The sequence below is a fragment of the Manis javanica genome, chromosome 12 (genome assembly GCF_040802235.1).
Source record: "Manis javanica isolate MJ-LG chromosome 12, MJ_LKY, whole genome shotgun sequence".
NCBI classification, from domain to species: Eukaryota; Metazoa; Chordata; class Mammalia; order Pholidota; family Manidae; genus Manis; species Manis javanica.
Window position 1 is genome coordinate 12,522,693 of NC_133167.1, and position 26,000 is coordinate 12,548,692.

At 33.4% G+C, this 26,000-nt stretch overlaps 1 protein-coding gene across 3 annotated transcripts in view; it reads left to right on the forward strand.

Annotated features, from left to right (window-relative positions):
* The window catches only part of CUL3 (cullin 3), a 98,967-nt gene that overhangs the window by 60,420 nt on the left and 12,547 nt on the right, over positions 1-26,000 (forward strand). For all 3 annotated transcript variants that reach the window (XM_073218055.1, XM_073218054.1, XM_073218056.1), the window contains 10 exons: positions 9,344-9,504; positions 10,490-10,604; positions 12,477-12,705; positions 15,553-15,698; positions 16,287-16,463; positions 17,673-17,843; positions 18,403-18,510; positions 22,045-22,169; positions 22,780-22,876; positions 24,347-24,481. In XM_073218055.1, the coding sequence (XP_073074156.1) occupies positions 9,344-9,504; positions 10,490-10,604; positions 12,477-12,705; positions 15,553-15,698; positions 16,287-16,463; positions 17,673-17,843; positions 18,403-18,510; positions 22,045-22,169; positions 22,780-22,876; positions 24,347-24,481 (1,464 nt within the window). The remainder of the gene's footprint in view (positions 1-9,343; positions 9,505-10,489; positions 10,605-12,476; positions 12,706-15,552; positions 15,699-16,286; positions 16,464-17,672; positions 17,844-18,402; positions 18,511-22,044; positions 22,170-22,779; positions 22,877-24,346; positions 24,482-26,000) is intronic.

The following is a 26,000-nucleotide window of genomic DNA, read 5'->3' on the forward strand; positions in this document are numbered from 1 at the left end:
TTTTAAGTTTAGAGCTCTTTCAGCTGTGAAGTTTTATACCGTTTTAAGACTGAAAGTAAACAGCTACAAGTAGTGTCTGGGGAATGGTAATGAAGGAAAAAACAGGTGTGGGTAGATTAGTATTAAGTTGATGACAGTTTCTTTAAGAACTCTTAATTAAGTGAGTTGATAAAACCTTGGTTGGTTATGCGTCTACCCAGTACTTTTCCTTATCATAGCAGATAATGGTTTCATAGACCTTAGTATGTACCAGGCACTGTTTTAAGCACTGAAGTCTTTTAATTCATTTAATCCTCACAGTATCTTTTTATTGTTATTTTTAAGCAATAGTTTGGGAAAGCAATAAAACTTTTATTTCTTTGAAAAAGTAAAAATATTCTTCTGAACATGTACAAGATACCATTTATTATTATATGGCTATATCCCTGTGCTAACTGTAAATACCTGTCTTTCCAGGTGAATACTCTACTCTCCATTTTGTGAATGAATAAATTGAGATTAGAGAGATGAACTAACCTGCCAGATCTGTTATCACCTTACTGAGTAATGAAATAAATACAAGTCTTTTTTTATTCCAAAGCCCATGGCCTTCACCACATTGCTGTACCACCTGAGTGCAGGAGAATTATATATAATGACTCTTATTTAACAGAATTTATGATAATTTACCCAGAACTGAGCTAACATTCATTCTCCTTTGTGTTTCTGAGGATAAATGTATTCATTTAGCAAGGATACAGTGAGTTTATATTAATGTATCAAGCACCATTCTAAACAACTGTGGTTCCTTTTTCCAAGTTCTTCTATCATTGGGTAAGTTTATGATATGTACATCCATTTGAGCTTATAACTCGGGTTTCCCAAGCCTAATTGAAGAATAGTGACATCTGGGGAAGGCAGTATAGCACAGAGAAGACAAGTAGTGATTCTGTAGCATCTTACTATGCTGACAGACAGTGAATGCAATGAGGTTTGTGGGGGGGGGAACTTGATAATATGGATGAATCTAGTAACCACAATATTGCTCATGTGAAACCTTCATAAGATTGTACATCAATGATACCTTAATAAAAAAACTTAAAAAAATAATAGTGACATCTGTAAGCTATTGAAGCATATTAGAAATCTTTAGTATTTTGTGTTACTTTTCTCATTTTTTCTTTTGAATCTGATACTTAAAATCCTCCTCGAAGAAGTGACTTTCTAAGACTTCAGACTGCTACTGTCATCAGAAGTTATTTAAAACTATCATTATGGATTTATTATTAAAACTCACCAAATACATTGGGTACTCTTGGCAGTTATTCTGTCCATTTGCTAGGACACTAGCCCTTCGCTAATTTGAAAGTCCTCTTCTGATTTTTTAACAAACATTTTTTGTCGGTGTATAACATAAGTAAACAAATCTTTTTTGCCGTGTGTTAGAAATGTGGGTTCTCTGGAAGTTTTTTTGTTTTTAGTAATTTGTGGGAGTTCTTTTATAAGTATTTTGTCAGGTATATGTATTGTTAGATACATTGTCTCTTCCTTCTGGGCTTGCCTTTTCTCTCTTAATGGTGTCTTTGAAGAGAAGCTTTGAATTCAGTTAATTACAGCTTTTCAGTATGCAGCTGTTGGTCATATTTATCAGCCATGTTCAGATCTTCCATGCGTTTACTAAGTTTTTTTTGTCTGCTTGTCCCGTCAGCTATTGAGAAATGTTAAATTCTTCAGATTTGATACTGTGTTGTTTTTTTCTCCTTTTAGTTTATATATTTTGAGGTTTTGTTACAATGTAAGTATAAATTTAATCTGCCTGTTGAGTTGACTTTTATTTTTATGAAATATCCTTTTCTTTATTTCTAGTGATACTTCTTACCTTAAAGTCTACTTTGTCTAGTATTACTATATGAGGGTTTTTTTTGGTTAATGTTTGCATGGCAGATTTCTTGCCATCTTTTCCTTTCTCCCTTTCTGTGTCCTTATATTTAAAGTATGTCATTTGCAAGCATCATACAGTAACATGCTTTTTTAACACCATTTGATAATCTTTGTTTTTAAATTGAAGCATAGAGTTCATTTACATTCACTGTAATGATGTGTTTTGGTTTAAATTTTCCATCCTACTCTTTTTTTCTCTCTCTTTACTGATTTTCCCAGCTTTCTTGCTTTCTTTTAGTATGTTTTATTATCTCATCCCCCTGTCCTATTAGCTGTTATTTATATATTCTTTACTATTTCTGTGTTTACCTTAGGGAATACAACATAGATCCTTGTCTTAGAGTTTACCTTATATAGTTTTTTTTCTAACCAATTCCTATTGTCTTATACATGATATAAATGCTGTATAGCATTAAGAGTCTTAGCATACTTTTGACTTATTGGGTTTTCCCCCTTGATTTTTAGACATTTGATCCTGGGTGTTTTGTTTTGCTTGAGGGCAAGTCTGGTGATTTTGCCAGTATTGTACAATAAAAATTGGGGAGGTCCTTAATGGTATTATCTTCCTTCAAAGGAAATGTAATTTTCTTCTGACAGGCAGGTACAGTATCAGCCAGATCACCGTGGTCTAGTTGAAGCTGACTTGCAGGCTTTGCTAAGGTTGATGTCTTTTTAGTTTGCCTTGTTTGCAAGGATGTATCTTTATTTATATGGAAAATCCTTTCTGGGGTCTCAGCTAAAAGCCTGAGGTGTTTGCCAGTTTTCTTTACACAGTATCGTGGAAATGCCTTGAATTCTAGTTTTAGTCTCCTCACCACTGCAAGTCTGCCAACAGTCTCTTCAATTCTTTAGCCTCCCAGTATGACTTTCTATTTGATGTTTTGGTGTCTCACCCATGCTAGGTAATGTGGCAGTATCTTGATGAAAATTGCTTGTAGAATTTCTGGTTTTTCTTTGCATTTCTCTCCTCTTAAGATTTGGCCTCGTAAGTCCCAGCTTATTGATCGCCAGCCCACTTGTGGCTTTCAGCTTGGCCTCTTACTGCTATTCCTCCAAATATGACAGGTGACCCAAGGGAACAAGGGGGGCAAAATGTGGGCTCCTCTCAGGACGCTTGCCTTTTCTCCACAATTTTGGCCCCACAAGTCCAGGTTGCCTTTGTCACTCTTTGATGCTTTTAAACAGTTGGTGGGTATTTTTCTTAATTATTGTAAAATACATGTAACATAAAATTTAATATCTTAGCCATTTTTAAGTGTATAGTTAAGTGATATGAAGTTCTTTCATACTGGTGTGCAACCATCACCTCCATCCATCTCCAGAACTTTCATCTTGCAAAACCAAAACTCTATATAGCCATTAAACAATAATAGCCCTCATCCTTCCCATTTACCCTCCCAGCCCTTGGTCACCACCACTGTACTTTATGTCTTTATGAATTTGACCATTCTAATTGCCTCATACAAGTCGAACCAACAAGTGATAGATTGTCCTTTTGTTACCCAGGGTTCGTCCATGTTGTAGTATGTGTCAGAATTCCCTTCCTTTTTAGGGCTGAATGATATTCTGTTGTATGTATATAGCATATTCTGTTTATCCATTAGACACTTGAGTTGTTTCCATCCTTTGGCTATTTTGAATAATGCTGCTGTGAAAGTGGGTGTACAGATATTTCTTGAAGACCCTGCTTTTGATTCCTTTGAATATATGTTTGGATAGTGGAATTGCTGGCTCATATGGTAATTCTATTTTTAATTTTCCAGTAACTGCCATACTGTTTTCCATAGCAACTGCACTGTTTTACATTCCTACCAGCATTGCTCAAAACTGCCAATTTCTCCATATCTTTGACAACACTTGTTATTTTCTGGGGTTTTTTTTTGATTGTTTGTTTGTTTCTATCTTTTCAATAGTAGCTATCTTGATGGATGTAAGGTGGTAGTTTTTTATTTTCATTTTATTTCATCTAGTTTTTTATTTTCATCTAGACCTTTTTATTGTTGTTCTTGCCAGAGGAATTGATCTTAGAAAAGCTATTCTTTCAAGAATAGAAGTGGTAATACATAGAATAGCATTTTGAGGTAGACGTTATTTTACAGGTGAGGAAACACATAGATGTTAAGGTCATCCCTAGTAAATGGCAGAGATAGAATTGAAACAACCTGTTTGGTTATTAAATTTGTACTCTTAGAACTGCTTCTCTTATATTGCTTCTCTAATACAGGTTTCTTTCCTAAAAGTCTTATAACTTCATTGCTCTATGACCTTGAGGGTGATGATTCTTATGGTTCTAGTAGATTCTATTTATTTTCTAGTATGTTTTTTTCCTCCCTTTTTATCATGAAACTGTGGAGTAGGGAACAATGCTCTTGTTTTATGATTTGGTACAATTTACATAGCTTTAGAGGAACATAACCTGGGTTTTTTTGACTTGTTACATAACCTAGACACAATTCTTAAAATAAATGGAACTTATTTTTCAGTAGAATTTCCTACAACTACATTATTGTAAAACTTTTCTTGCCCCGAGAAAGAGGTTTTTGGGCCATTTCAAAGTAGTGGAAACTATGACCTTGAGCTTTATCCATGAAGCTAAGTTTTCAAGCCAGGTTTTTTGACACCATATTCTGTTTTTTTCCAGTCACTTGGTACCAATAATGTTGTTAAATCCAGAAATGTTAATCTAGCTATACAATTCACTATTTCATTTCTTACTGGTGCCCATTTGGCAATGTATTCAGGCACTAGCATTGTGGAAAATACTAGGATAGTTCTTTAAACTTTGATTTAATTAGACTTGTTTTTTCCCTACTATATCTGTAGTAGAAAATTCTTTTTCTTTTCTGGGTTTTTTTGTTGTTGTTTTGTTTTTTATTTTCTATTTCTGTCTTTATTGTGTTAAGCCATCTTTACTTGTATTTATTTCATGGTTTGAAAGCAAAAACCCTGTTTGGAAATACTTATACTTATTACTTGTTGATAGATTGCCTAGTGATTAAGCTTGGGAAAACAGGTTCAAACACGTTCTAACAGTCGGTAGCTACTTGTTACAGAGTTATTTGCTTGTTTGTTTTTTTTAAATAAGTTTACTTTTTCATGGTTTATCTCTAGTTTGTGAGCGGGATAAATATTCAATACTTGTAAAGATTTTTAACACTGTTTACATTCCTCTTACTCGCTTTTCAAATAATAAACGAAAACACAGTTATATATCCTCTTGGTATGAGGACAAGAAACTGAAAGAATATTCAAGAATATGAGCAACCAGCTTGACAATTTGCTTGATAAACCAGCTTTCAGTGCTCTTCACTACTATTTAACAGTGGTTTTTGCATAACTCAATATACCACTGGCCATAAGGCAAGGGTAGATGACGGAGTACTGATCCACAGCTGCCCTTGGGTCTTTAGTGGTGTTATTAAGGTACTGAACTTTAAAGAAAAATGTGTACAGAGCTCCCTTAAACTGACTAATTCAGACAACAGACCATTGTATTTATATTTGTAGTACTAAGTTAACCCAAAGGTTAGTTTTAGAATTTACTTCACAAATACCTGTTTAATTTTTGCAAGAAGACATTGTTAAATGAGATACTAGATATGAGCAGTTATTGAAAGACCTTTTAACTTGTTTCTTTCCTTGGGGACACCATTGATTACTGTGTGTATTACCCATTTATCCTAGCTTGCTTCACTTTAACATAATGACTGTTGTTTAAAAATACTGGCTGAGCCGTTTCTTGAAGGTGAACTAAGTTGTAAGAATTGTATTTTGAACTAATTATCAAATTTGGTTTTTGCTCTTGTTTTATTTTGATTTGTTTTTAATATCATTCCCCGAATAATAAAGCTGTTTGGCCTGCTTACAAAGGCTCTCCTTGACTTAGCACAGGTTAGCTTGTCTGAGCTTTCGTAAGATCTGTGTTTTTGCATAGCACATCTTGATACCTCTAAGAATAATTTTCTCCATGCTGAGTGTGATCTCTCATGCATATGTTAAATATGTACATGTCCTTGTGTAGCTGTCCATTAAGAGGAAAAAGCAAATCTTTTCTGAGGTGGTGGAAATAAGAATATTTGCGGCCTTGTATGGCCAACCACCTTGTAGGCTGATATCCTTTTATCAGTTGGAAATGTGAAGAGCCCTGGGTCATGAGTAGGCATTTGCCAAAGAAGTTTTACATGTATATCAGCTGGTTGAGGTTCCCTTGTCTTGTAGCAGAAGAAGAAAGACTCTCCTTGTCTCTCTACCTTGACTCCTAGAGACTTACTTGTCCTACTTGATGCTTTTAAACAGGTGTTACTTTTTTATTTCTTACCTAGTTTTTGTAGTTGGTTTTGACAGGGAAGTTGGTCTTACAAGTCAATTATTTCAAGAGTATAAATGGAAATAATGTGGAATAGCATTGTGAAGCAGGTGATGTGTTACAGATGAAGTGCTTCTCAGTTGGTTTATCAAGCTGACTGTATAGGTGAAGTCAGATGACAATACAGCCTTCTTGCCTGCTCTGTGCAAACAGGGACGATGAGATGGTCTCATTCTTGGTTTCTCCTCCTCTCCCCCAGGCTCCCTCTGGCTTGTAAAGTTTCTTACCCATTGCATGTAGGTTTGCTTTCCTAGGAAACTCCTGAGAAAGAACCATAAATAGAGATTGAAAATGTAGATTACCTCTGTAGTGATGAAGCCATATCCCTTTAGTAAATCTAATGTTTGACTCAAACATTAGGCTTTCAGAGTTGGTTTTCAGAACATCTTATATTTAAAATGCCTGCATTTAGGCTTAAAAAGGCAAATAGAAGCAGCTACCAACTCTGCTGAGCTCTGAAACAGTAGATAGACGACAGATGTTGGACTCATACAAACCAGATTTTGTTGAAAAAGCCTGAGATTAAAATATTTATTGGTTATTCTTTAATATTTTTTATTCGTTTGATTTTCATCTTGTCCATACTTTGAAGTTGAATTCTTTTAGCTAGTTAGAGGTTAACTAGACTGGAATTTTAAATAGATCTTTTTAAAAATTAAATATTCACGTAGAAACATATAAACAATAAAAGTACTACAGTGATCTAAATGATTAGAGCTCCATTAATACTGCATTACAGAAAATTAGTCACTTATTTTTAACAGAGAGGCCTATTACAACCTATTATGAAAATGCTATTGTATATTGAAAGGCTGAATTCCTTCTGATAGTGCTAATCAGTAAAACAGAAAATATAGCGTGTTCAGCAAATATTTTAATACATATCGTGCTGTTTTCAGGTTTATTGTGAACGATGTGTGCACTTACATTTAACATACGCACACATAAACACTCAGGTGTATACATGTATAGCTTTTATTTTGTTTGATGATAATCATACATGCCAATATTTAATACAAATCATTAGTATCACTAATTTAAATAGCCACACTTGAGTTTGTGGGTTTTCCCTTCTTCATATATTAGCTCTCTGGTATCTGTTATCAAATTTCAGGGTTAACAGCTTTTCTTAGTATTCTATGCCATTTCATTATAACTGTTATGTATACCTTGACAGTCTCACATTAAAAGAGATTTAGCTCTTACACTACATCTGTATTTCCCTTGTCCCTAGTCGTCTTCCATGGACTTAAATGTTCTGTGCTCTGCTTATACACTGCAACCAGGTGTTCCCATTGTACCTCTTTTCCTTTACTCTGAAGTATAATTCCCCCATGTGTAGTATACTCGAAGAATTCATCAGCTGCCTCTGACTCCTTTTCTGCCTTTTTGCCAGAAGACTTGAGATGGCAGACATTGTAGGCTAACAGTGGTACAGAGTCATTACTTCACTAATGATAGCATCACTGCATAAGATTGAGAAAAAGGAACCAAGCTATGGGAGACTGATAGCAAATAGAAAGGGAAGAAATAGTAGTGAAATGTATCGTGATCCCTAGAATATATTAATTTTTGATAAGAGAATTAAGCTCCATTGGAAGTCATATTTGAGTTGTAGAGATTGTCTTTACCAGCCCTTTGTGATACGTAGGTCCAGTGTGGATCAATGACATACTCAAGGTCACATAGCCAATTAATGTACAGCTAGAGATCATACAAAGAACACTTATTAATTCCACATCTAGTATTTTTGTATTCAAAAATTTACTGTAACTGATACGTCCACCTTAGAAAACAGTTTGGCAATTTCCAATTTCTGTATGACCTAATACTTCCACTCCTAGAAATCTGTCCAAGAAAAATGAAAGTATGTGTTCATAAAAAGATTGTACCTAAATATTCATAGTAGACAAAAACTGGAAGAAATCCAAAATGTCTTATCAGATGGTAAGAGGATAAACTAAAGGTGGCCTTTTCATATCATGGAATACTATCCAGCCCTAAAAGGAATGAAATACATGTTAAAACACTAATGAACCTTAACAGCTTTATGCTTAGTAAAAAATCAGATACAAAAGGTTACATATTACATGATTTCAATTATATGGAATGTCCAGAAAAGGAAATTTATACAAAGAGGAAAAATGCAGGGGTGCTAGAAGTGGAGATTGACTGCAAAGAAGCTCAAGGGATTTGGCAGGTGGGGAGGTGGGGGTTGATGGAAGTATTCTAGAACTAGATGGTGGCAGTGGTTATTACAACTAGAAATTTATTGTAAATTATTGAACTGTATTCTTAAAATGAGTTAATGTTGTTGTGGCATATAAATTATATTGCAATAAAGCCAAAAAAAGGGAACATTAAAATTTTTTCTCCAACACTCTTAATTTACTCAGAAGATTACACTGTGTGTGCCTTTTGTTCTGTAATTCTTATAGGTAGTGCCCTTGCATTAAAAACAATAAAATCTTACCTAATTCTTTGACATTTCTTTTAAATTAAGAACATTTGGCTTCTTAAGAAATATGTTATTATCTTACTGGACATATGTTAAATTTGGTAATACCTACACACACCCTGTAAGCTTTGCTTAATATCTCATTGACATGGAGTATATACAGTTGGAATTATAGTTCTTGCCAGAATTTTCAGTAATTTCTGTTCTAGCTGTAAAACAGCCTGGCTGATACAAAGTTGTTTCACTGCTATTCAGTACTTGCCAGTGTATCTTCTCTGCTGTCCTCTTACCAGTTGAACTTTATGTTTACTGAGATCCAGTTGTATTTGTTTTCAGACCTGTTTTATGCGAGTTGTACTTCTTGTTACTATAACGTAATATTGTGCACATTGGGTAAGAGTGATTCTGTATATGGTACTTTTCTGTACCACAGAAATTTATGTCCAAAAATGTAAAAATAAAAATTATTTTAAAGATTGATTTATGCAGTACTATTTTTTTAATAATAAAAAGGATTCTCTTTGCTTTTTATATTACTAGATTTCTGCCAGTTTTTATTGAATGAATTGTACTCATATTAATATTTGTTTTAACTGTAGGACCGTGTATATGTACAACAAAATAATGTGGAGAATGTCTACAATTTGGGATTAATTATTTTCCGAGATCAGGTTGTACGTTATGGATGTATTCGGGATCATCTGCGGCAAACGCTGTTGGATATGATTGCAAGAGAGCGGAAGGGAGAAGTTGTAGACCGGTATAATTATCTTTTTACACTGCAGGTTTTGGTTTTTAGTGGTTATATATCTTGAGAACCTATTCACTGTCATAATTTTATTAAAATAAAGTTTTCCCAGCATACTATGAAAATCCTCAAAAGCTAATGTCAGTTAACAGTTACCTAGATTTTATCTTAAAAGCACATACCTATTTTTAGAAGAAACCATCCTAAGCTTTTATTTAATACTCTTTTTAAAAGCAGATCAGCCATTAGTCTATCCTTTTGATTTTTCATGTACTTTTTATGATGGTATTTTGTTCTTTTGCTGTGATAACATTTTTGTTCTCTTCATCTTTTTTCTTTAAGGGCTTTTAACTAGCCTTCATTCTTAGCATATTTGAAGAAAAATGTTGAACACAGTCTAAAATGACTAAGAACTATTGTATCCCTTCTGCTAGGTCATAGTGCCTTCCCCTTTCTAACATGATTGTAGTGCCATTTTTGTGACTCTGCAGTTACAGTGGCTTAAACTGTAAGACTGCTTTCTTTGATTCTTTGTATTCAAAGGAGCTATTAGATAAAAACTTGTAGTTATTTTTACTTCAGTTTTGGTGCTTAGTCAGGATTGCCTAGAAGCCAATTTAGTACAAAAAAGTTACAGCCTAGAAGTAACTGTGTTGTGCCCATGACAAGCAGTGCAGCCCCCCTCCCCTCCTCTTCCTGATAAACAGCCCTTTTCTTGTGTTTTTAAACACACAGGAAGATTTAGACATCTTAAACCTAACTTCCTTTAAAATTTTTATATTGTCACAGCATGAGAACAACTTGAGGTGAATAGCTGTGCAGTCAAGATATGCCTTCCAATTAAAATTACTGCAAATCCTAATGTTACAAGTGAGTGGCTTATGCAAGAATAGTCACTTTGATTAAAAAAAAGTTCTAAAAGTCTAACTTCCATTGTGTTTTTTACATGAAACATGAATGTAATTTGATTGTGAAGTGGTTTAACTTCTTTTGACAGAGGCGCAATAAGAAATGCTTGCCAGATGTTAATGATTTTAGGTCTTGAAGGACGATCGGTCTATGAAGAAGATTTTGAGGCTCCATTTTTGGAAATGTCTGCAGAATTTTTTCAGGTAATCAAGATATAAATAAATACCTTTTAAAGATGTTCTTAAAGTTATTGAATGTTCACTAATTCAAACATTTTGACTTTTTTTTTACTGAGGCTTTTTTGAGGATAAGGGTGCAAAAAATACCCTTTGGCACACCTACCCCTCATTTGCACATTCCAGTGAAACAGCTCATTGAAAACAAATTAAGAGTGGACCTAACACACAGTTTTTTTATTATATGTCATCAAACATATGAACTCGGAAATAACCTTAACAGTTCATTGTATGTTAAAAATTACTTACTGTAAATCCACAGGCAGTGCATCACCATTGAAGTCTCACTATTCAGGCTTTTGGTAGTATAAGTTACTAGTAAAATAAATACAGGAATATGCATGATCCCACAGTCCATATCTTTTAAAGGCTATTGATTAAAAAAGTATTGGTCATTAAGTACAATTGATAAAAATTTGCAGCAGTATATACAACCCAAAACCAACTAAATTGCTAAAAGTAAAGCTAAAACTAGTATTGATTTGTAATGAACTGATAACAGTAACTGAGTACCATGACAAATGTTAGTATTTATAAGGTAATGATAACCAAGCATCCTTCCTGAAAGCCTCAACTATCTGAGCAATTTACAATAGGAGCTTTGTGGTGTTGCCAAAACACACTTAATTGAATAATACTACCTTAAAAGTTTTTATTCCAATAATATGTTTTTTAAAAAAATGAATGATACGAAATTGTAATAATATGCAGTAGTAATTCAGTAGGCTATATTCACAAAAGCCTTTGGTTGTGTATAAAAATAGAACTCAGTCAGTTTTGGTGTTATGTACCCATAAAGAAACAAAGAATGGATTTGCCCTTTTTTTTTTTTAATCAGTTTATAGCCTATTAGAAGACCTTTGTGGCTGCTCTGGTGAGCCTGGACCATGTTTTATGAACTTTTTATAATATAGGAAACAGTCTTAATTTTCTAATAATGCACCAACTAATAATAGATATTTTTGATATTTGCATTTGTTTTAATTAACTTCCTTACAGTATAGAAATATCAATAGAAGATTTAATTGTCAAGGTTCCAAAGTGTGCTGTAGTGACACATGTATAGTGTGTGCTTTTACATAATACATACTACTTTTAATAGTGAGTGGAGAGATGGTCTCACCAAGATTGTTATTTGATGTGTTATCTGTTCTTCGAAACTTGATTATTTTCAAGGATTAAAACTACTTTTTGTTAAGAAGGAAAGTTATTAAAATTTTACATAGTTTATAATCAACATGTCTTCTAGTACAAAGAAATTTTCAGATACATTTGTTAATCCTACCAGATAGGTGAAAACCAGTTGGGTTAATAACATTTATAATTTAGTGGAACTTCTATAAGGCTGATATTAGCATACAAGGCTAACAGGTATTTAAAAGTTCTATTTCTCAAACTTAAGTATATATACTTGAGACTGGGAGTGGGGTGATGGGGAGGACTTTAGTAACTAACTAGTAGTATGCCAGCAAAACTGCATGACAAACATGATGAATCCTAGGCATAATTACACATTAAATCGAAGACAATTTCCCATTCTTACTTGGGGTCAGGTGCTTTTGACTCTTATTAGCATGTGCTTATTATTTTTTCTGTCATTTGGAGTACACTGGCAAAGTTTGAAAAACATTGCTTAAGGATAATGTATTAATTTAGTCTTATGTAAATAATACTTTAAAGGATATAATTCCCAGTATATGAGAATATGTGTAATAAGAAATAAAAAATGTCAATTGCAGTTAAGATATTTAATTTGGTTTATGATGAACATTATAGAAACCCAGGAAAAAGCAGAAACACATTTTGCGTATTTTTTAAAATCCTGATTCTTCTTTGCAGATGGAAAGCCAGAAATTTTTAGCAGAAAACAGTGCTTCAGTGTATATTAAGAAAGTAGAAGCTAGAATTAATGAAGAAATAGAACGGGTGATGCACTGCCTTGACAAATCAACTGAAGAGCCGATTGTAAAGGTGGTTGAGAGGGAACTCATTTCCAAACACATGAAAACTATAGTAGAAATGGAGAATTCTGGGCTAGTACACATGTTGAAAAATGGAAAGACAGAAGGTAAGTATTGGCAATTGAAACATAAGTAAATCCCTATAATTCTACCAGGTTCTCAGTAATTTTTTTATTTTCCTATAATTAAAATTTTCATAAATGTCGTATCATTAATTTATCACTATTGTTACTTTGACAGGTTATAACAGTAAAGCTTTATACTTAAGAGAATTTTAGATTTTTCTTGTGAATTGAATTGGTGCTTTTTTTTTCTATTTTTCCATCTTATATCTCCTCATTTTGCATTTTAATCCAGAGGTAAGTCTAATATTATTGGTGAGGCCCCTGAGCTCCTCATATGCTCATGTACTCTGTTTTTATAGACCATAGGGTTGGCACTCTCTCTATTCCTATATACACTCCTGTAATTTTTGTGATTCTTTGAAAATCTAAATTTCCAATCTTAACATTTTTGTTTTCTTTCTTTTGGGAGTTAGTTGTGATGAGAGCACCAAAAATGGAAAAATGTGTATCTTCCATGTCAGTGTATTTAGATAAATTGGTGAATTGGTTTTGGGAATCCTTAGGAAGAACTCTGAAGTCACAGACTAAAAAAAGGAGAAAAGAGAATTATGTAAAAGTAAACATTTGGAGTAACTGTAGCCTTTACTCTTTTGGGGTATTTCGCTTTACTTTCCTGAAAACAATATTTTTCTGACAAGTACTTGAGAAGAAATTGTAACTAGAATAATTAACAGTCATGTCTTCATTCTTAATTTTCTAAAGCTTTGTTTTAAAACTATGGCTTTATAAATCACTGATGGTATAGTATTAAAAAATAAACTTGATACTTTAAACTCACCTCCTGCTTCTTAATGAAGGGTTACTGTTTTAGCCACTCACTTCTTATAAAAGAAATATACCTAGGGAATGAAAATAAAAATTTTAAGTGAGTTAGAGAGAAGTATATAAGAGAAGGGAAAAGAAAGATTGTGGAGAGGTTGTACCTCTAGTGGAATCCTAGCTTTGTGTTTTGAAGTAGTACTATTTATACATTTGTGTTAAGTTCCTGAAAAGTTGTCTGTAAATTTGTTGCTTTATTAAAACAGAGAAAGTTACATTTTAAAAGACCCTTCTGTTGTTTTGTAAAAGCAAACAAAAACAAAAATCAGTCATTTTTAAGTGTGTTCATTGTGTTTTCTTCTAGATGTCTAAGGTTTAAGTTGGGTTAGCACACATTTTTTGCAGAGGGCCAGATAGTCAATATTTTAGTCATGTGGGCCATATGGTAAACCACTCATCTCTGCTGTAATAGTAAAGAAAGTAGGCATACACAATAACACAAATGAATAAATCTTCACTATGTTCCTATGAAACATTGATTTCTTCTTGCAACCACATAAACATGTGAAAACTTTTTAGTATGTGAGCTGTACAAAAACAGGCAGTGGGCATAGGTCCATGGGCTGTATAGTTGACCCCAGTCTAAGTGCTTGCTGGCAGACTAGGACTTTATGAAAAGCAGTTTCCTCCAATTAAAGAATTAGAGAATCAGTAAATTTTCTAATATACATTTTGGTTATTGAGTTAATGTTTTCTTACATACCTTTGAAGGCTGGGTGGGGAAAGATTAAATGGGTTGGAGATGAGGAAACTAGGTAATGTTTGATGGAGAGGTTGTTGGGCATGCCTGAATTTACAGCATCTCTGTAACCTGTATGGAGATTTGTGCCAAAGGCATTAAGTTTGCCTAACACATGGCAAGCACTTAGTAAGTACATAAATGAAGAAATATCAGCATAGCTACTTACTATAGTTCTCTATTTAGTGCTAAATATTTTCAGCAACCAACCAGTCACCTGTGATTCCAAATCAAAATTTTAAATCCTAGTTCCAGTTGTCCTGACTTTGCACTAGCAATCTAAGTGCAAAATGTCTTAGTTGTGCTAGGCCGTGCTCTTGAGCAGTGTGTCAAGATATTTATTACCTAATACTTTATAGACAAAATCCTTGATCTGGAAACCACTGTTCTAACTCCCATTTTCAAAAGTTCCTGATTGTAAAACTTTTTTATATGATTGTCAAGTTCTGACACTATAGTCTCCCAGTAAGCTCTTACTTTAGAGAGACACTAGACATATAGAAAAGTATTTTAACTCCAGATTTTAATCTTGTGAAAAACGATATAAAAAATGGACAGAGTCCAGAGTTTTCATTTTAAATAAAAACAATATAGTGAGATAAGCCAGTTTTTAAAAAAGAGATGTTACTGGCTTAGGCCATTACCTGGGAAATACTAGGAATTGCTCTGAGGAAAATATTAAAGAATAGGAATTTATGCTTTAATTCATAATTTCATATAGACTTTACCATGATGTGTAATGAAATAAACCTTAGTATATGTTTGTTTATTGTCCTGGTTGTTGTTTGAACTTTTGAGATAGGAATGTTGAAAAATGTAAGATTTTAAGTTGGTTTTTAAATTTCTTGCTTTTTATGTTGACTACCAGTTATACCATAATTAAAGTTATCTTTTTGATTGACATTTCATAAAATAACCAGGTTCTAGATTAGAGTTATATAGGATAAATTATGTAGAAATTCCAAACAGGTTTCATTTGTGGCTTTATTATTTATACTCTTTGGGCATCTTTTCCATGTAACTGAAATTTGTTAATGATATTATATTGGTATTTCAAAGCACTAATCTGAAAGCTGCATTTCATGAGTTGAAATAATAATCATTAGCCCTAATTTTTTTTCCCGTTCCAGTTTGGTGGAGGTTTTTTTTTTTCCTTTTAGTAGTTTTTCCTGTACCAAGGCCTCTTCAGCTATCACAGATCAGCATGATCAGAGATTAACATATTTTTCCTAATCTTTAATGTAGCTGGTTTTTGTGTTTTCTGATTACAGACCTTGCTTGCATGTACAAGTTATTTAGTCGTGTGCCAAATGGTTTGAAGACAATGTGTGAGTGTATGAGTTCCTATTTGCGGGAACAAGGTAAAGCCCTTGTTTCTGAGGAAGGAGAAGGAAAGAACCCCGTTGATTATATTCAGGTCAGTAAATATAGAAGATTCTCTTTTAAGTTTATGACAAAGTAGTTTTGACAAGTGCTAAAAAGGTCACTTTTACTAAGCTATATATTATATATTTTTGACTTTGTCCCAAGGGTAAATTAGTATGTGTAATTATCCTAAATATTTTAGAATTTTGTGAAGTTGGCATATTTATATCGGATAACCAGACTCAGCTGCTCTTTTCACTTACTAACCTATTTGATGAAGCCCTTATATGCCTTAGTGTTCATACACCTCCTTTGTAGGAAGAAAAACTGTTTGTTAACTGTTTGTTTCAGAATGGTTTTGCTTTCAATTAGTATTATGAATAAATTATGCTGCAGTTTTTCCATGTTTTAAATATAAATAAGAAGCTTTTTTTGAATATTTTTAAAGCTCTTGTTGGATTCACCCATTAGTTGAGACAATGAAATGAAAATAAGTTGAAAACAAAACATAGAATCTATAAGTTTAACACTGAATGGAGACATTTATAAGCAAAATGATAATTATACATGATCCACAAGTCTATTGTTAATAGAAATATTATTAATAATATATCCTAAATTTCTTTTTTTTTTTTGAAAGGGCTTATTGGATCTGAAGAGTAGGTTTGATCGCTTCCTCCAGGAATCATTTAATAATGACCGGCTCTTTAAACAAACTATTGCAGGTGATTTTGAGTATTTTCTCAACCTCAACTCCAGGTCCCCTGAATACCTCTCATTATTTATTGATGATAAGCTGAAAAAGGGAGTAAAAGGGGTAAGTATAAATGTGTGTGAAAACACATTAAATTTTATTTGTTAATATAAAATTAGTTTATTTTGTAAGTATGAAATTAAGCATACATTATTCTTTGCTGTACTGTGTACTTCACTTAACGTTTGTACTGTGATCTTTGAAAAGGATTATTTAAGTATTTGAAGTAGTAAGAAGTACTTTGCCATTTCCCTTAATGTGCAATTGACATAAAAACAAAAAACTACATAGCCATAGTTACTGAACAGTCTGCAGACAGCAAGAGTCAGATATGCTATAGAGATGTAACTAGAAAACAGCTATCTGCAGCACAGAATGTTGTTTGCTGTCATCTGGTTCTGGGGTCTGTGTATCAAACAATAGCTGGATGCCGAGAATTTGAAGGCATAAACTAGAATGGCTATCAAAAAATAGTTTGAAAGCATATACTGAAGCTCATTTTTAAGCCTTTATTATATATACTGGGACCTTGGAAGCTCACCACAGCATAGAAAATCATATTAAGCATATTGTGATCACACATAAAAATTTTTTTTTCTTTAACTTCGTTTTGGAACTTGAAGCCAAAAGGAAAAAGAATTGGCTGTAGGTTCTCAGGCAGCAGCTGCAACAAAGAAACAGGAAGAAGAAGACCAAAGAAACAGAAAAGATACATCTATTTTGGTCTTCCATAATTTTTAATACAAGTTTTATACCACTTGCACCAGTATCATCTTGCCCTTACTTAAAAGATAAGGGCAGCGGACAAGGGGTCTTGTGACTCTCTTAATTAATAACAAATTATTGCCCCTCTTTGGAAAAATTTACGTTTTGATTGAGCTTATATGAAAATGAGCAGTCCTTTGGCTGTGTAAGTTTCTACCCAAATATTGTGCAAAGGCATTGCAAGATTTTTGTGATTAAAATTTCATTGCATCTGTTCTAAGCCATCGTTTAATCCTGCTGCGTATCACTGCATGCCTCCATCTCAGCGGAGCCCTGGGGCCGGGAACTCCACTCTGCCCCCGGATGAGGGCTGTGCTGGGCGGGGATGTGGGAGCTGTGCTCGGGCTGTCTGAAGCAGGGGGCCCTCTCCCAGGCCGGTTCCCTCCTGCTTAGAGTTCTCAACCCTATGATTTGTTACCAGACAGTACTAAATTATAGATGAGCTATGGTGCTGTTTTGGTAGAACTAAAATGTTTTAATTGTTAAATCTTTTCATTGATTTTACAGCTAACAGAACAAGAAGTAGAAACAATATTGGATAAGGCAATGGTCCTTTTTAGGTTTATGCAAGAAAAAGATGTATTTGAACGTTACTATAAGCAACACTTGGCAAGGAGACTTCTCACAAATAAAAGTGTTTCTGATGACTCTGAAAAAAATATGATATCTAAGTTAAAGGTAAGGTGTACATAAGATGGAATGGAGTCTGTCCAACCAACTAATGTTTACCACATGATTAAACACTAGTAGCATATGATTGGAAAATACTTAATTGATTTAAAATATTTTTAATTAGCAAAGGTAGTTTTTTTTTTTTTTTGATTAGGCTGTACTTTTGTTCAGGTTCAGGGGCATTCAGAGTTGGCTGGAATTTCTCTTGGTATGACAGGATACGTTCATGGAAATGGGGAAGGATTAGTACAAGGGAAACCAGAAGGGGGGAGTATCACCATATAGTTGTTTCACAAAGTGTGGTCCGTGGACTGCCTGTACCCATTGCCGCCTGAGGTGCTTGCTAAAAAGAGAGTTCTGGGCCCTACCATCTAGAAGGTATATTGGAATCTGAAAGAGTCTGGGAATCTACATTATAAAATAGAATCATTGGGTAATAACATAGAGCAACTCTTGGAAAGATTTAGAAAAGATGGCAGTAGCATGGAAGAATTTATTTCTTTGTACATTTTCTCATCAAAAAATCCATAATTTATTTGTGTGTATTTGTGTTTTTCCTCCATAGACTGAATGTGGATGTCAGTTCACATCAAAACTGGAAGGAATGTTTAGGGATATGAGCATCTCAAACACAACTATGGATGAATTCAGGCAACATCTACAGGCAACTGGGGTAAGACTCTCCACTTATTTCTACTTTTAAATTAAATGTATTCATGTAAAGCCTTTTTGTTTTTAATTGAAGTATCGTTGATACCATAATATTACATTGGCTTCAAGAATATGACACTGCTATTCATCAGTCCATGTAGTCTTCTGCAGTGGGCATTTTCATCCATTTTCAGAACTGAATTGCTGGGGTTGGTTCCTTAAATGTCATGAGAGACAACATATGTATTTTGTGAGTGCTTTAAAAATCATTTTCCCCCATATAACCTCTTATTTTAACTGTCAGTGTTAAAATACTTACTTCTTACTCTTCTAGAACTTAGTTTAACCTCCCTACATGAAGGAATGCACTGAAAATTTAACAAACAATGATTCTGCTGTTATAACCATTCTGGATCACGGAAAGAATCCTGGGCTGAGGCAGGCGTCCCGAGTTTTGGTGCTCTCGCTTTCACTTTACCCCAGCACCCAGCTTGTTTCCCCGCTGTCCTATGCCTCAGTCTCCTCATTCACATTCAGATCAGCCTAAATGGGCCTGACATCTGATGAACTGAGTATTTAAACAGTGACACTAGTGCGTTTTAAATGTGATTCTGTATTGTGACTCCCAAAAGGCAGTATACTAGAATCCATACAGCTTTGGAGTCCAGTGGGGTTTTTGTGAGGATTCAATGAAGTTCAGAATTTTGTTTCTTTTTACTCTTTTTCAACTTCACCTTTAACCTTAAGTTTTAGAGAACTCCAGCGTTTCTTTGACATTTTCTCTCTCATATATACTGCTTTGTAATTAAGACATATCACACCCATGAAAGAAATTTGGAGATCTTTCCTTTGATATTTAAATATGAGATCACTTCTACTGGTTCCACAGTCTCTTCACAAGTAAAATATGTGAAAATACCTAATTATGTAGAAATGGCATTTATATATATTAAGGCATTACTAGGGCTTCTGGTCCCTCTCCATTTTAAATAGTTGGATTATTTGCCTCATATTTGTAGTGTAGAAGGGCTGAGAGCAGGAAAGATAAAAGTCTATGGTAAATAGAAATTCAGGTGGGGAGAATGTGAATAATGTGATGATCCTAGATACTTTTGTCTTTTTTAGATTGTTTAGGGGTTTGTAATTATATTCTAATACACTGACACATATTTTCATGTGATTCAGTTTTTTTCTGTTCATTCTTATTCTTCCACTAAGTTTACATATATTGAGGGCTACGTATATTGAGGGAGATAACTAGTCGGAATAAATACTCTGTTGAAACTACCTGTAAGGGAGGTTCAACACCCTTAGTATTTTAAGTATTGTTGAAAATTACCTGGCCTGTGATCTTGAAGGCCCTTTGACAAGAAAATTAGGTTCTTTACTCTTCACTACTTTGTTGGGGTTGTCTCATTTAAAAGAGGGAGGGAATGATTATCCAACATAATAATTTCATCAGATCTGTTTGCCTTTCAGTTGTTTAAAGTTTGTGAGTTTTCCAGACTTTAATCTTGATTGTTCAGACATGTCTTTCACTCTGGTAGAGTATTTGCTTAGTAATTTGTTAACTACAGTAAGGAGAATACTTTTATCAAGATGCTCAGTTTTTTCTGTTAATTTGGTTGCAGCTTCCACTTAACTATAAAGCCATTATTTACAAGGAATTATTGTTTTTTTATAATTATTTATGCTAAGGACCTTAAGCTCTGAGTTTCCTAAGCCTTAGTCTGCATTAGACAGATTTGATGAAAAGTGACAGATTAATCAAAACAGATCTGAGCTTTCTGAAATCTTTGAGCCCTTTTAAAATATCACCAATCCTGCAATTGATGATTCTTTGTAACTTTCTTAAAGGTTCTCAGTCTGTTGAAATATACCAAGAGATTGGCTCTTCACTTTCTTTTAGAAGTCATAAAATAAGTACTTTTTTGAAATTCTAATGATAATGAAAATATTTTATTTAGATAAAAAGCTGAAAGAAATTTAAGTATTTGTCCATTTTTTCTTCTGTTTTTATTTTTAAAACAGGGACAGGGTAAGGAAAACCATCTTACAATCATATTTCTGTTTATATCACAAATCATATCATACCCTAACAGACTTTTCCGGTACCTCTGTCTGTGTATTTACCCTGTCATGTGCTATCTGAATATAGGCTGAGTGGCCTCAAAATATTGCTAAGATAGTTAGAAAAAGATGATACAAACTTCTAGTAATAATTCTTAAAGGTTTTTTTTCCTTCCATTTAACAAGTAATTCATCAAGTGTTTTCTGTGCAAAGCATTGTTCTAGAACTGGGTATACACAGCAGAGGACAAAATAGAGACAAATCCTGCTATGATGGAGCTTACATTCTGATCTGGGAGACAGATAATGAACCAGATAAATAAACAGAGCACCTTAGCTGCTGATAGGAGATACAGAGGAAATCTGCAGCAGGGAAAAGTAGTTACGGAAGGCCTCCTTTAAAAAAACAATAACATTTTGAGCAAAGACTTGAATATTAAGAAATTGCGTGGATATGTAGATAAAAAGACTTCATTCTCTAGGATGTATTCGAATCAAGTTGTGACCCCCCCCCACTCCCAGTCCCCAATTTCAACAAATACAAACAGTTATCCAACCTACTCTTTTCATCCTCTGAGAATCTCTGCTATGATCATCTCTCCTATGCATCATCGAAGATTTCTAGTTGCAGTTTTCCTAAGTGGAGTAACCAATTAGTAGATGTGTGGGGAGAAATCTGACTGTGGAATACTTCTTTATATTATAGACTCAATTCCTCTCTTCTAAGAATCTGTTATCACCAAATCATGAAGGTTAGATAAAAATGGAATAATGGTTTAGAACAAGCTGTGAATATCAATAATAAAGATAATACTTCACCCTTAAAAATTCCTATTGATAGACTTTGTTTTCTTAAAAATTTAATTTGTTCAAAGAATAAATAATTGTGACACTATTGCTAACATATATTTTCTAGAGGTAGTCATACATTATGCAAATATTTAGAGCACCTGCTATGTAGAACTGGATATACAGTGTCCCGTGTAGAGGTTGTTAAAATGTGAACTACATGTAAAAACAAATTTTGTCAATGTAGTTGAAATGTGAATGGGATATTAGAAATACGTTGTTTGTATATTAAGGTGGTTTAAAACATTTAAAAGCTGAGATAAAAGATAGTATCTTAGAAATTTATTTAAAATGATGGTGATATATGGTTCCTTGACATTTTATCTGAAAATTAGCTTGCAAGCCAAAATTTTACACTACTCAGTGACACCTGAGTAAGTCAGTAAGACTTTGTTCACATGCGTAGAGTTATCCTTTGATTAGTATTTTATAAAGCCAACAACATAAGCAATAATTATAAATATTTGCCAAGATAGTTAAAATTTGGAATACACTGGGATGGGTCTAACCTTTAAGATTTATGTGCTAGATATTGGACATGGAGCTAACTAGTTTGATAACTCTAACACAGTGTCAATGTGGAATGGGGGACAAATCCTAGTTAATTGGGGGACATATCTCTTTCTCTTCTGCACAGGTATCTTTAGGTGGTGTTGACCTCACAGTCCGGGTGCTAACGACAGGATATTGGCCCACTCAGTCAGCCACACCAAAGTGCAACATCCCACCAGCCCCAAGACATGCTTTTGAGATATTCAGAAGGTAAACAGAAATACAAGTTTGTTTTTCTGAGTGTACATAATAGTCCAAAATTGAAATAAATTTGAACATTGGTAGTGTATCTGATTGAGGCTGTACTCCATTTTTAACCTCATGTTCTAAAGGAGAACTTTTTATCTCTATGCTTTTTAATTTGTAAGAAATAGCTATATACATTCAGCTCAGAGGAATATTTATTAATGTCTTTTCTTCAGCATTCAGTGCATGGTTAGGAGTATATTTTGTGTGGTTGATGTCTGCCAGTAGCTTAGGGTGAATTGATTATGAAGAAAGGTGGTTTTAAGAACAGCAATGACTGAGCAGCAGGCCAGGGGCAAGTGTACCAGTAGAAATTATTTAGTATGCTGCGTTAATCACTTAATACCCAGCTGAATGAATCACTTAGGTCTTTTTCCCTCTATCTCCTTCTCCCTCCCCTGTCCTTTTATTGTGTCCTTTTCTGTAAGTTACGGAGCTGAGCTTGATTCCTGAGATCTCCTTTAGCTTTTAAAATCTCCCTTACAGACACCTTTGTTAAAGTTGTTATCCCATAGTTATAATTTCCCATGTATAAATTGCATGATTCTCTGAAACCTGATTTGATTTTGTGAAGGTTTTACTTAGCCAAACACAGTGGCCGACAGCTCACGCTCCAGCATCATATGGGTTCTGCAGACCTCAATGCCACCTTTTATGGACCAGTTAAGAAGGTAAAAATTGATAGTTTGAACATAAATTTTATATTAAGTAACTTAAAAGTAGTCTGTAGAACTGATTTGTGGATTTTGTGGATGTGGATGAATTATTAAAAATAATTCTTAGTAATTATTAAGTAGGTTATATTTTTCTGTTTCAGATATTAAACGGGGTGGGGAAACTTAGCTCTTTAATTTATTTACTTCTGTTCCTTCAGTTGCTAACTTAAATTTGACAGTATAAAGACTACACCAGCAATCTTCCTTAAGGAAAAAAATAATAGATAATTACACATTTTATTTATAAGATTAGACTTGAAATAGTATTGCATAAAACAAAATGTAAGTTGATTTGAGTGGATACAAAGCTGTGAGTCTCTTTTCAATTCTCAGTATCCTGTAATCCTTATTTCCAATAAATAAAAATCAGGAAAGTTAACTTGAGATTTGTGAGATGTACAAAATGTTACTAAAGTGAGTATTTAAAAATTAATATTCTAGTGAATTGCCTTATTTTTACAATGTGATTGCTTTTTCATATCAAATCATGAGGTTTAGAGTAATAATTTACTTGTATTACTTGATGTAATCAGTCATTGGCCTTAAAATAGAAAAATAATTTAAAAAACTATTAAAACATTAAAGAAAAATATGTTAAGTTGTCATCTAGGCAGAAAATAAGTTTTATTCTATATTTTAAATACAGCCTTACTAGTTTTATATGATATTATTGGAAATGTCTGTACATATTCTAATTTTTATATTTAATTAAAATGGGAAATACTCCTTAAAATTCATTTATGTGAATAATGTTTGACAGTATTATATTTAAGTGTAAGTGGGAAGGTCATACTTAAGAACTTAGCTTTTAATTGCTTGTTTTTGTTTTAAAGGAGAGATCTTTTTTTCCTAAGCATGTTATATTTTGAAGTTTTATTAAATAGATCATTAGGTCTTAAAAACAGTCAATTGTTAATTACTGAAGATGTAAATTTCTACTTTGTACTTCATGAATTATAGAGCAGGAACAGACTTTAAAAAGGACATTTTTTTTCATTTCCTCTGTCTTCTGTCGTTTGATCTCATCCTGTGATTAGACCACACAAAAAGCTAACCGTTTAGTTTTGGTAGTGGTATGGCAGTGATGTCTTATAAGTCCATCATTATCCCATTGGTACTGTTAAAATAATTTTAGCTCTAAATATAGGAATTGTTGATTCATTACTTGCGTAGAAATATTAAAATGCTCACAATGGGGGGAAAAAAGGGAGTCCTAAAGAAAGAATTTGTATGTGCATGTGTGTGTGTACACAGGTATCTATGCATCTATGCATATACATTTTTTAACATTTCCTTTTTATATAGAAAAAAGTTGCGTAGTTCTATTGAAGTGGGGGTTTGGACTTCACAGGGCTTGTTTTTCAAATGTGTTGTCAATTTTCCAGGAGATAATTATGTCTTTATAATTTTCTTAAACTGAAACAGGAAGATGGATCTGAAGTTGGTGTTGGAGGGGCGCAAGTAACTGGCTCTAATACACGGAAGCATATACTGCAAGTTTCTACTTTCCAGATGACCATATTAATGCTTTTTAATAATAGGGAAAAATACACATTTGAGGTATGAGTTGGTTATATAAATTTTAACCAGTTGTTTTTAATTCCCACATGTTAGTTGAGTCTTTGTTATTTGAGTAACCTTTAGGGTTATTATTTGCATATTCTTCTTATTTGAGTGACCTTTGAGCACCATTTGAGAAAACAGCATAACATTGGGCTGTGAAACTATACGAACATCATACGCATATTAGGTCATATTTCCTTTGGTGTTAAAGAAACAACTTTATTAAAGTATATAGGTCTTATGTAATAAAACTTAGCCAGTCTAACTGCAGTATTTAATGAGTTAGCAGATGGATGCACCTGTAAACTAACATCACAATCAAGGTATAGAAATACTACCCTCTCTCCAAATTTTTATACTCCTTTGCAGTCATATTACTCCCACTATCCCCAGACAGCCAGTGATCTGTTTTATATTACTATAGATTAGATTTGCTTTCCTAGAAATAAATGGAGTCATAATATACATCACTTTTCTCCAGCTTTCTTCACTTAACTGTATTTTTGAGATGCATCCATGTTTTGAGTATATAGTTTCAATAGCTCATTCTTTTTTTTTTCATTGCATTATATTCTGTTATATAAATCTGTTTCCTTTGTCCGTTCATGTGTTGATGGGCATTGGTGTTATTACTGAATTTACGCTGTTATGAATAGATATATATGTTTAACTGATTAAGAAACTGCTAAACTGTGTTCCAAAGTGACTGTACCATTTTACATTCCTGCCAGCAGTGTGGGAGAATTCAGTTGCTCCACAGCCTCTTCAAAATTTAGTATTGTCAGTCTTACTCATTGTAGCCATCTTAGCTAGTGTATAATTATATCTCATTGCCTTGATGAATGTAGCAATGTTGAGCATCTTTTATGTGCTCATATGCCATTTAATATGTCTCATTTGGTGAAATGTCTGTTTGTGTCTTTATTGGGCTGTTTAAAAGCTCTTCATAAATTTTGGGTACAAATCCTTTATCAGATCTGTGTGCTGTGAATATTTTATCACAGTCTGTCACTTGCCTTTTCATTTTCTTAGTGGTATATGTTGAAGAGCAGAACTTTTTAATATTGACAAAGTCCAGTTTTCACTTTTTTCCTTTTATAATTCATGCTTTTGATATTCTAAGAAATATTGTCTACACTAAGGGTACAAAGATTTTCTTGTTTTCTTCTCAGTAGTTTCTTGATTAGGCTTTTACATTTAGGCCTGTGATCAATATCAAGTTAATTTTTTTGTGTAGTTGGAGGTAAGGATTATTAAGAATTATTTCCTCCTCATACACATACTCACTTTATGCATTCAAGCATCATTTGTCAAAGCACTATTCTTTCCTTTTGAGTTACCTTGATGCCTTTGTAAATAAAACTCAATTGATCATATATGCATGAGTCTATTTCTGTACTCTGATCTTTTTCATTGATTTCTACATGGATTCTTATGCCACTTTTACACTGTCTTGATAGTGTCCAGTTTCTGTACCCACCTATTCTTTATCCCTGTTAAGTCATGATTTGATTAC